This window comes from Convolutriloba macropyga, chromosome 3, assembly GCF_964194025.1.
Source record: "Convolutriloba macropyga chromosome 3, txConMacr16.3, whole genome shotgun sequence".
Classification (NCBI taxonomy): Eukaryota; Metazoa; Xenacoelomorpha; order Acoela; family Convolutidae; genus Convolutriloba; species Convolutriloba macropyga.
The window spans coordinates 10,907,946-10,920,261 of NC_134470.1; the positions used below are offsets into that span (position 1 = coordinate 10,907,946).

A 12,316-nucleotide genomic window follows, 5' to 3' on the forward strand; every position below is an offset into this window, starting at 1 on the left:
ATTTCACCGCCCTTTCAAGGGTCCGAACCTCTCACCTCCTGCATGTCATCCACTTCTTCTTCCACTGCGCCATCTCTCACTAAATTCTATTATTTTTTGTATGAATATAAATCGAATTCACTCTACTTTCTGCAAAACATGCGCGGTGAATTTTTGTAAGATTTGCAATTTTTAGCGGTGAAATTACATATTTTAGCGGTGAAATGTGGTGAATTTTTGTAAGTTCACCGCTTACTCTAGTGGTGAATATACATAAATTCACCGCTTAGAAAAAGTGTCAAAAAGATGTAAGATTAAGGGGTAGTTTTAGTGGGAAGGCAAATCTAACAATTCCTCCCACACTCACCATTAATTTCACCGCATTCTTTGCTGATCTCAAACATCTTTAATAATTTTTTCTAAGCGGTGAATTTATGTAAGTTCACCACTAAGTTGAGCGGTCAATTTATGTAATTTCACCGCATTCACCGCTTATCTTACATAATTTTGACACTTTTTTTCGAAGCGGTGAATTTATGTAATTTCACCGCTAAATTCAGCGGTTAAATTATGTAATTTCAGCGCTACCAGCCGATAAAGTTTTTTCACCGCATTCACCGCCTGATTTATGTAATTTCACCGCATTCACCGCTTATCTTACAAAAATATCCGCATTAACCGCTTATCTTACATAATTTTGCGTTGAATGGCGGTGACACCTCGACCCGGGATGGTTATCTTGCAAGATTCTTGCAAAATAAATGGTTATGTTGCAAGATTTTTGCAAGGTATTGCAAGATAATCATTCGTTTTCAGCAATGGAACCCATCTAAGCCTCATATGCTTTCAGTAGAGACCAACATCTGGAAACCTTAAGCCTGCGCATCAAGTAGTCAATGTTAGGAAAAGCTTTATTTTTATAAAAATTCTTATAGCCCGAATGACGTCACAATAACTGATCTGACAGCAGGGGATGAATACACGTTCAATATCTACTCAGAGAGCGACTATGGCAAATTCAGTTCTATCACAACAGTCACTCGCTCTCTCTACACAGACGTTCTGGTCCATAATGAGACTATTGCTTCTGAGTATGGACTGGAGTTCCAGATGGAGATAGAGTCCGGTGTTGGTGCCAGTATCTTCCTGGAAATGGAGTCACCTGATGATTACACCAGCCGACGAAGATTCATCTTGTTTGAGTAAGTACAGATTAAAATTCGTGTACAATATTTCAATCCCAAGTCGAGACTCGATGCTCATCTTCATTGTCGTATTCAGTTCTTGCAGCTCCTGCAACTCCTGCTTGCAAGACCCTGTTGATCGGACAAGAATTTTGCACGATTAACCCCCGAATTCCTCGATAGCTTTTTAACTTTCATCTTAAATCGCAGGCAAGACAAAAGCTAGTGTTTTCACGTTGAAGGTTTCCTTTTCTTTCAATTTTATGCAGTTTTATTTCATTTCTTTAAGAATCTCCAACTTTTTAATGTAAAAAACATAATAGAATCACAACACAAAAATTGAAACTCAGATAGGAGCCTGAAAACTATCCGAAAAGTCGGAAGCAAAATGCAGCTAAGAAAAACGAAAAGAAAACAGACAAAGCTTTCTTAAATTTAATTTCAAGCGAGCGTTTAACAACAGTTAGCGGTTATCTTAGCACATTAGGCTTGCATTTATTAGATGCCGGTTTGACCGAGCACTAAAATATTTCGACAGTTGCTGCCATTTAGAACCAACAAACTCCAATTATAGATCTGCTCAATTATAGATTTACTCAATTATAGATCTGCTCAATTTCTCCGAGCAACAATTCGAACTGTTATACTTTCCGCTTCCGCAGTTTGTGAGAAAAAAATAATTGACGTGTTATGAAATCTCAAACAAAAAAAAACATTGTGTCTGTCCCGAATCCCAGCCCGGGCTCTCAAAAACTTTATTTCAACTAAATTGTGTCATTTCACACTTGTGCTCAACTGAAGATTGTCCTGGAAAACTTTTCCAAAACCTTTGAAAAACGCAAACATAATTCCTCTTTACAAACAGGATCCTTCAAAACCATCAAATAACAGAAAAATTTCAAAAGCTCATGCTCCAACTTAAAATTTTGTAAGACTTGTTGTGCAACCAAACAATTTTGTTTTTCACACTCAATTCTCAAAAACTGACTCGCTTCTCTACAGAACTGACATCTTTCGCACTGCAATAGACTAAAACTTAAGAGATAAGAAAAAAAGATCTGATTGAAAAAATTCTAAGTGAAAGGCAACCAAATCAGACTGGCTAAATACTGAACCAGGATTGCCAAAACAAAATATTTTTCGTGGCCCCAACTTTTTAGACTTCACATAAAAGATATTTCAAAAAACATTCATGACCAAACCATAGTAATACAAAACGCAGATGATTCAAATTTATTATGCTTTATTCTATTTCACAAACAGCTAAGTTGATACATCAAATTTTAAGAACGTCGTCCAAAACTTTTTTCGAGAAACATAATGCTGAACGTCAAAAAGTATAGACTTCATTACAACAAACAGCGTTAACTCTTCTAACGAAAACAAAATAAATCTTACTATAATTGAAAAATACGTTGAGCAATCATCATGCACCGATTTTTAGGTATTCTGCTTGTCAAAAAGCTAGGTTTTAAAAAGGAAACCGATCAAATTCTTTTTAAAATGTCAATCAGCGTTCAAACATTTTGAAATTCGGAATATTTGTTTCTAAACCGGGCGAGAATTTTCTTGATAAATCTCTTTTTTCTAAGCAACATTCAATACCTTTGTTTACTTCGCGAGAACTCTACTATTGAATAAACCGTAGAATCTAACTCGAGAAACTAATAAAATGGGCGATCGAGACTAGTTCGGATCTCAAAAAAGACTGTTCATATCAAAACTAGAAGAAAAAAATACATAGGGCGAGTCAAATAATTAGATAAAAATGTGTTCAGGTTGTCCCAAAATTTATAAAATTAAATCAAAATTTATCAATGCGCTTCAGTTCCCAAATTTTCAAACAAACACAAATCGTGGGTCGAAAAGGGAAAAACACAGCAATCTTTCAATTTTAGAAGTTACTCTTAAGGTGTGAAGGGCTCTAGAAAAGTTATTTTTTCTTATTTCCTTAACACGAAACTAAATGTGGTGTTATTACTGGTTATAAAATTTGAAAAAACTGCAAAACTTGACACTTTTGTGAACACTTTGTTCGCACAAATCAGTCGCAATATTCTATCAGTTTAGTCTTATTATGTTTGGCTGAAGCAAAAAACTGTGCAGAGAGAATGTGTCAAAATTGATTGAGACTTCATTTTTTGAAATCGCTATTCTGTCTATACTACATTTACTAAATGTACTGTTTTTTTTTGCAGTGTTTTCAGTTTTCGAATTGCAAACACATTTTATTACAACTGAAATTGTCTTCTATACAGAAGATCGTGTCACAATCAAACAGATGCTAATAAAAAGATTGGATAGCGAAGAACTCTGCTGCTGTAGATATCTATTTTATTGAATCCTGTCAAAAAATTGAATTTTTCCGTTCAGAGTGATTTTTTAACTATGGTTCTTTTTAGCTTTTGCCGTGTGCTAGCAGAGCTCCGTAAAAATTGATGATCTTAATGGCAAGACCCGTAGTTTAACGCAAACTGTTCGATTGAATTACTTGTGCAAAAAATCGATAAACTAATACAAGAGAAAATTTGCTTCAATTTTGTTGTGATTCGATTAAAGTGAACGATTTGATCCATTTTACCTCTTAAACCGCGTTTCTTAATGTATGCATAATAGTCTTTACAGTGCAAAAAGTGATATGCCGATTATAATAATTGATAATTACAAATCATTCTTTTCCTTGGTCGTTAAATTTTGCAAATTAGCGCAGTGTTTGTTTAAAGTAGCTTAGCTGGCTCTGTAGTGGTTGTTTTTTTAATTTTTGGTTTGAATTAAACTTTTTCTAGTCTGAACCCTTCGTTCACGTTTGACAACATGATGCCTGGATCTCGGTACCAGTGGACTGTCACAGTGACCAGCCGGGGATCGAACCCACTCCTGCGGACATACACATTTGCGAACACTACTCTGCCTGCTCAGCCTCTGAAACTTGTTGCTGCTGCTGCATTGCTGAGTAATTACGATGTGTTCACACTTACAGTTGGAAACGTCCCTTATGTATGTAATGCTTTTCCATAACTTTGGGTTTGATAATTACTTAAGAAAATTCTACAATGGTGTTTGGATTTTGTGGGCCTAAATGTTCACAACAAAAATTGCAGATGCAATTTAGTGAAAAATTCAGTGTTAACGATCTTCTATATAGAAATCCACTATGCAATCAACTATTTGACTCAAAGTCAAAGTTGAAAACTTTTTGTTCTGCTCCGCAATAGTAATTTATTAATAGCTCTCAACCGAAGTTTAGCAAGTATATTAGTCCTGAGGTCTTACTACGACTAAAAGTGGGGAATTTGCAATAACCATACTTTTTAAGGTGGAGCAAGTTTGTTCATGAACTTTGGATTCAATCTTTTCGAATATTTACCTCCCTTTTTGAATGTTGACTTCTGTTTCCAAACATTGGTCTTTAAAAGTAGCCAAGATTGTCATGTAATTTGGAAGTGCTGGTAAAAATCAAAGCGGAAAAGTCATTATAAGAATTCTTTGATCCCACCTATGTCCCTCCTACCTATATAAACAAAGACCAACGAGCTAACTACCCTCTGCCACTACCACCTATCTACCCCTATACCTATCCCCTATACGTTCCTTCTACCTACTTACCCGCTGGGCACCTATCAAACCCCTAACTACCCCCGCCCACACCGCCACCCACATACCTATCCCCCATTCCCCAATATACTATCCCCTCCCACACACACACAAAACTGCCACCCACATTCCAAACAAAATTTCGTTATTTTCAACTTTATAATGCTTTGTATTCGTTTGTTTTTTATATATTTCTGAAAGAGGTAAGGCAAGTTAGGAGTTTTCTTGCACGAATTTTTGAGTCGTTTCCAGTAATCTACCGGCTACGTTTCCGTTGCAATTTTTTTTACCTCTGAAAATTTTGTCCTCGAAAAAGCAATAACAGGTAAAGACCGGCGGGCATTACATTGCTGAGCAGCTCTCCTAGAGCCTTACGCCTTATTAGTATGTAGGCGATTCAACAAAAACTGTTTGAAGACACAAATTCACGGGGTGGCGTGCGGTTCTTAACCTTAAAATTTTCACCCTCTCACTCTCCCAGTCCACCTTCCTCCACCTGGCAATTTAAACTGCCTCTTTCGTCTAGCTCTCCCAAACCTACCCCCTTCCCATCACATAACGCCCCCTCCAATGCTTGACCCCACTAATGCTAGCATCTAAGACTACCTAAACCTACCACTTGCAAGTCGTTTGAGAGCAAATCATCTGATTTTAATTGGTTATGTTAAAAATCACTATTTTGCTCAAGAATTTCTGTAAAGGATTTTCACTTTGGTCTAATACATGCTATGATATTCTTTTTTTCCCAGCTTGTTCAAATCCAAATCAAGTGTATCTAAAACGCAATCGTTTTGCGTCTATTTCTAGCGAGTCAATGCCAACCACGGACATGTTAAACATAGAAGAATTTTCATCGGGCATCTTAACCTCCATATAGGTGTTAAAAATTTTCTCGATCCACAGTTAACAAGACAATTTGTTCTACGCATAAAATTTTATCAGCAAAATCCAAATATATTGCTCATAAAGAATTTAAATCAGGGGTATGCAAACAATTGAATTTTTCTCTATTGACTCGCAAAAGCGAACAAAGAAAATCTATGGTAAAATGAACCTTGTGTTACTTATTTTAATGCCCTTTGTTCACAATTTAGTTGGTAGATTTTCATATTTTAAGTATGATGTTATTTAGCTTAAAAGACCAGAAGATGAAAAAATCTTTTGGATGCTCGTTTTTCAAAAACAAGAAACGCCCGGAAAGGATAGCTTTCCATCCGCTACTGCTGACAAATTTATCTATATTTCGTTATCCTTTCCTAATCTTCACAGAATTTATGTCTTATTTTGATGAAACCAACTGCAATCTGAATTAGGAAAAAAATTACGAGTTTTTAAAAAGATAACGAACAGAAATGAAATGAACTGGAATATTCGTTTAATTGTTTTGTACATTTTGAGTCCCTACTTCATCGGAATTATACAGTGGTTTGTATGGTAAATCAGACAAACTTTTTTAATCGGATTATTTTTTGATTTTAAAGCTGAGTTCAATGGAATTTTAACTGGCAAAAAAATGAGTTGATCTTGATCTAACGTATACGAATTTTGTACGCATAAATAGGATCATTTGCACAAAAAGGGGCCCAGATTTTACCTTTTAAAATATAATTTAGATTTGTTTAAGAAGTCACGTTTTATGTAAAGTGTTAAAATCTGGTCAAAAAAGTTCTTCTAGTAGAATCAGAATAGTGTTGATAGAAAGCAGTCATTTGCTTAAAGCAAATGTTCAATAGACATGTTCCAGCAACTCTATCAACTTTTTATGCTCCATTTGTTTCTTAAATCCAGTTTGAATTTTTCTGTATCTGATTTCAGCTGAAGATAAAAATTTTTAAATGCAATTCTTTTTTAACAGAAGCTATATAGTTAAAGTCGAGAATCTAGTTATACACTCGAAGATCATAGTTAGAGTCCAGACCATTTTTTTTCATAAGTAGAACCATAAACCAAGTTGCGTCTTGCCAAGCTTTTTGAAATGATTTGGGTACGATCCCTCAACATACTCATATGTAATCTGGGAGCTTATTTAATCGGTTGATTCGCCCAAATTTTAATCGATGTGGAAAGCCAATTTTAAAGCTGAGTTCAGTGAAAACGTAACTGGCAAAAAACGTAACTACCAGAATTCCAGCCTAATTTAGAGGGAAAATTAGACCCAAACAATAGAGCCTCGACGATAAAATTTTAGATCGAATAAAAATGAGGGACGCCGTTTTTTTGCCGGAACAAAACCAAGGACAGCAGTTTTAGTTCCAGCTAAAGTTAAGCACATTCTATTAAATCGAGCCGAATTCTTTCGATGGCTAAAATCGGTCGAGGGTGATTTTTTCAAATAGCCCGACCTCGATTCTGGCGCAAGAAAACATATCGCAGCATCGTACGTTCCTCATGTTTTGCTGGCATTTCAGGTGGTGAATAGCATAAACACGGCTGCTCTGCAATTCCAATGGGCTCAGGAACCCAACATACACGCGTACACAATTAACATGGTTACTCTGAGCAAAGAGATAGACGTGGAAATTGCCACTCATGATTGGGACTACTCGGATCCATCTGTTCTCACTCCTGGAAGAAGGTGAGAATTGGTTTCCCTTTTCAGGGAGAACAACTATTGGTTTTCATAAGCGTATATGATCGAAATTATGCGTGGCTATATGCATTGACATTAGAGTTATTGCCATTTAATAGAGAGGACTTGCCGTTGAATTTTTGTGTAAAACAAATTAAATTATATATTATGTAATCGATGGGGAAATCAGTAATCATGCCCCAGTCTTGTTCCAACGTGGGAGGGGGAGGGAGGGGTTGTCTGAAGTCGACCTGGTTACATCGTTTGACCGCGCCTCTTAATGGACTCTTTAGAGTGATTTTGCAAAATGGCTGATTCTCTTGTCAGTTTCTGTATTCTCCATATTAGCTATCAGAGCAAGAACAACCCCCCCCCTCGCTCCTTCCCTCTCTCCTCCCCCCCCCCCCCCCGCCTCTCTCCTCTTATGTTGAATATTCCCACGTCTCATTTGACTATTTACAAACCAGTAACAGTGCGTGAACATGTATGAAATTGTTCACAGAGGCTGATGATAACAAACATATTGTTCACCAAGTGGGAATAAGTCCTGAGGATATAACGATTACAGGTATGACTTTGAAGTGACGTCACTGGCATATGGGAAAGAGAGTGGAATGTCACTGCAGTTGTGGGAATCCACTTATCCAGAGCCTCCTGTTGAGATTCAATCTTCTAGAACATTCGATACAACCTATATTAGTCTGGAAGTGAGCTACATTGGAGATGTTGAGGTTAGATAAAAAGTTAAATGAATTTATGAAAAGTCTGCACCTCGATGTCAACGTTACCCAAAAAACATCCAAAACGAACGGATGTGGGGGGGGGGGCAGGAAGTTTTTGATTTGACGCCAAAAGTTGTAAAGTTTCCCAAAACTTTTTCACCCCAGCAGCAACTTATATGTCCAGTTATAAATCCCGTTATCATGTGAAATATGGGGTCTCTCTCCCAGGTTTGTATGGTCATGCCACCCCCCCCCCCCCCTAGCGAAACCCCCCCCCCCCCCCTAGCGTACGCATAAAATAATATGTTCGGGGTTATAGTCAGGAGAGGGGGAGAAATCAGAATAGATATAACTTTCCCCCCGATGATAGGGGCCATGCTGAAGAAACTTGGATATATCTATCACAGAAGCTATTTGGGCGTCGATGGCCGTGGTATCACCCAATCTGGCTGAAGTCTCAAAAGACTTCTGAGCAGACAGTTTAAAAACTAAGTGGAATTTTGAACTACTTTTTTCAGACCACTTCGGACTAAACCCACTTGTGGTCAAACTTACGAGCGCAAATCGCCTCTAATCAGACTAGCCTGCGTTTCCAACTTATACCGACTTTATATCTTGCGCAGAATTGTGCTCTCGAGTGGGTCTGATCAGAATTCAATTAACTGTGGGAAACTCCAACTTAGGGAAACAGTCTTCTGTAATTGTAAACTTTCGCGTCCAGCGCAAGTGATTAAAAATAAACTGATTTTTCTCTAAACTTCAAAATAGGTTTTTTTGAAGATTAGAAAGATCTCATGAAAATTTTAAAAAAAAAACATTAGAAATTTTGAAAAGGTCATCACTGTGATGGACCGGTTATGCTGAAACGTGTCCGGACAAAACAGTCCCAAGAATATGAGTTAAGCTTCTGAATGCATTGTTTTTAATTGATATGAATTAGGATTAAACCCAAAACTCGTTTCAAAATACATTATTTGACCGAAATTATGTTGTAATCAGCTTACTATTTGTTCAATGAGATATAATCATATGAATAACTTAAGGGGTTTCTTTGTTAATTGTTGCGAACATGCTTAACTTTATCTTTATTTCGGACTATTTTATCTGGGACTCTTTTGTCTCCTTTTTGGGACTATATTGTCCGGGACTGTTTTGTCTGGGATTATTTAGCTATTCGGGACTGTTTTGTCCGGGACTGTTTTGTCTGGGACTGTTTTGTCTGTTCACCTGTAGAAAATGAGCACTGGAACTAACTTCCGGGCTTTAAAGAGCATTTCATTTTTCTTTCGCAACAACTTTTCCGTCCCTGGCGCAAACTTAAAAATAGTTACACTAAATGTTTTCACTATATTTCACTAAAAATTGTTTTCAGAAACTGCACATTTGGCTTATTCCCCCTGAGGGTGGGTGTGTGAGTGGGTGTAGCTACCCTGCACCTGTGACTACCCACGTGACCATAAATGACCTCACCCCTGGACAGGAATACCAAATACTACTCAAGACAGAGAGCAATGGAAAGAACAGTTCTTGGACCAATTTGACGCAGGTACGCTTTCAATTATTGATCATTGGTTTAATGATATACAAGTGTCTAATGTATCCAGAGGGTAGTGTAAAGGAATCAAGTGCCTGTAAAAATTAATTTACAACCAGCATCACTCTGCTTTCATTCATTTGAGCAGATCGATCAATTTCCTTAACCTAAAGTCAAGTAATGTTAGATGTTATTTCCCCTACTTTCACATAGCTAAGGTTTTCCCGATTTAATTTATAAATTGTAAACTAATGGCGCTAATATATAATCATATATTTTCACTCAAGCTCCTTTCTTTAATATTGCGCAAACATCATGTTATTTATACTGATGTGATCTATTCTCTAATTTGGCAACACCAGAAAATTGAAATAATTGATAGAACTTGTCCTGCTAAGCAAGGTTTAGTAAAACAAGTAAGACGAACTGAAAGCGAATGATCTTTTAGCATTAAAATCAAAATTGTTTTCATCTCCGGTGTCATTGAGCGGATTCTCCAGTATGGCAATTGCAAAATATTTTTTGCAAGTTCTGTTGCATTTGCATCCAAACCTGCATGGCAAAATAGAAATTGTTTGGATAGAAATAGAAATAGATTTAATTACTTTTTTAAATCTGCTCATAAGGTTAGGCTTTGGTTCCGCTCTAAAAAATCATCCAACAGAGTAGGTTTGTTGCTTTGTATTTTTAACAAATGAATGATATTTCTATCAACATTACACGTACCAAATTCATTGGTAAATTTACGCATTTAAATAGTTGTTTTCTACTTTTGTATCTTAATACATTGTAAAACATGAAAACATACTTACTTGTATTTAATCCTAGTAATTCTTCCGGAAGTCGCAGACATCTTCATTGAAGTAGGCTTAATTAGGATCCGATGAACACGTGTAATGTGAAAAATAGCCCGAGTACTGCGTTGGGAAATTTTTTATTCCCAAGTATGAGTTGAGGAGCCGATTCTGTAAATCCGAATGTGCTCATTCGAGTCAAGTGAGAAAATTAAGCCTAATAAGATCTGGCACGATAACTAACTATATATCTTGCAATTATCTCAATAACTGGAACATGTCCAAACAGGCCCTGCATGAGATGAATATGTTTTTTTTCTTCGTTGCAAAGATCTACTGTAGCAGTAGAAATACTGGATGTACTCTTCCAACCAATCAGAGACTGAGAAGACACTGTTCTCTTATATAAAGCGCATGCTCCACTAACTCTAGTCAGTCTGTTAGTTTAGATACACCATGTGTATACACTTGACTCTGGTGCTATACTGTATTACCACCGTATTAATAGAAGTTTATCTTCTGTGTCTTAATGAGTCGGTTAGTCTAAAAGATATAGGTACGCCTACTTCGCGCACAGAAATAAGTAGCCTGAGTTCTTTATACCTTAAGGTTGTAAAAGGAGCCCAAATCGAGTTTGCCTTACTAAAACAATTTTAAATTCTGCACAAATCTTTAAAAATTCAGAAGAAAGAGCATATACTAATATAAATAATAAAGCGTGTCATCAAATGATATCAACTAATAACAACATTCAAAAAAAAAAGAAATTTTTGAAAAAAAATAACAGTGTAATATCCAATATGTAATTGTGGAATCCCAAAAGTTAAAAAGACGATTCAAATTTTTGAAAAAATCTAAAATTTTTGAAAAGTTGATAAAATATCTCGCAACTATTCATTTATAGTTCACTAGTAAGTTTGTTAAAGTTGTCCTGCAATGTTGCCATGATCTTATCAAAACAGGAAGCAAAAGTTTAATTTGGTGCTACTACAAAGTACACACACATACCACAACACATCACAAATAGGTTAAACCGAACCCTAGTGTGACGGTTTGCCTAGCAAACCGCCAAAGAGCAAAGTGGTTCGTCGAGTACAATAGTACCCGGCGAAAAATGAAAGAACGGTGAGCGCAAAAAGTGCGACACGATACAGAACGGGAGACGGGACGGACGGGAAGAGACGCCGAGCGAGTAACGCACGATGCAATGGGAAACCGCACGGACGGACGGGAGCGTCGGGCGAACAGCGTGCGACGAAGAGGAAAAATGGCACGGGCATGGCGGAAACGTCGGGCGAACGGCGCACGACGAAACGGGAAAACGGTACGGACGAGGAAACGTCGAGCGTTGAGCGCGCGACGGGACGGGAAGCCGGGATAGAACGGGCGGGAGACGGTAAACCGCAAGCGAGGAGGCAAGAAGATCGATGCTAGCAGACCACAGCAACAAACTCAACCAAACAAACTAGTCGTAACTCCAGAATAAACTTAAGTCACACCCTAGAAAGAGGGAGAGAAGCTACTGCCAGGTAAACCAACAGAAAACATTAGGGGGCTTTATCTACGGCATCTAAAACATCAAACAATTTACGGCAACGAAGTAGTATAAACAAAAGTGGAAAAGGTCAGGAAATTTACTAGCCGTAACTCCAGAACAAACTTAAGTCACACCCTAGCAAACCACCATACACAGACAACAGAAGGGCATACAACCAATATTAATCAAGCTACAACAAATTGCTTGAAAGCGAGTGTGGTGAAAGTCACGAAACAAACCAGCCGTAACTCCAGAATGAACTTAAGTCACACCCTAGCGAGGAACGAGACTAAACAACCAACCAGCATACTAGCAGAAAGTAAATTTACTACAGCAAAACTCAATATACTACATCGTACAAGATAAAAACGGGGGTTAGAAGGAAACACGGCGACACGGAAAC

At 37.3% G+C, this 12,316-nt stretch overlaps 1 protein-coding gene across 1 annotated transcript in view; it reads left to right on the plus strand.

Moving 5' to 3' along the window:
- The window catches only part of LOC142336526 (uncharacterized), a 91,668-nt gene that overhangs the window by 22,871 nt on the left and 56,481 nt on the right, over positions 1-12,316 (plus strand). The window contains exons 8-12 of the mRNA XM_075385433.1: positions 915-1,181; positions 3,950-4,160; positions 7,166-7,332; positions 7,895-8,057; positions 9,421-9,594. Of these exons, the coding sequence (XP_075241548.1) occupies positions 915-1,181; positions 3,950-4,160; positions 7,166-7,332; positions 7,895-8,057; positions 9,421-9,594 (982 nt within the window). The remainder of the gene's footprint in view (positions 1-914; positions 1,182-3,949; positions 4,161-7,165; positions 7,333-7,894; positions 8,058-9,420; positions 9,595-12,316) is intronic.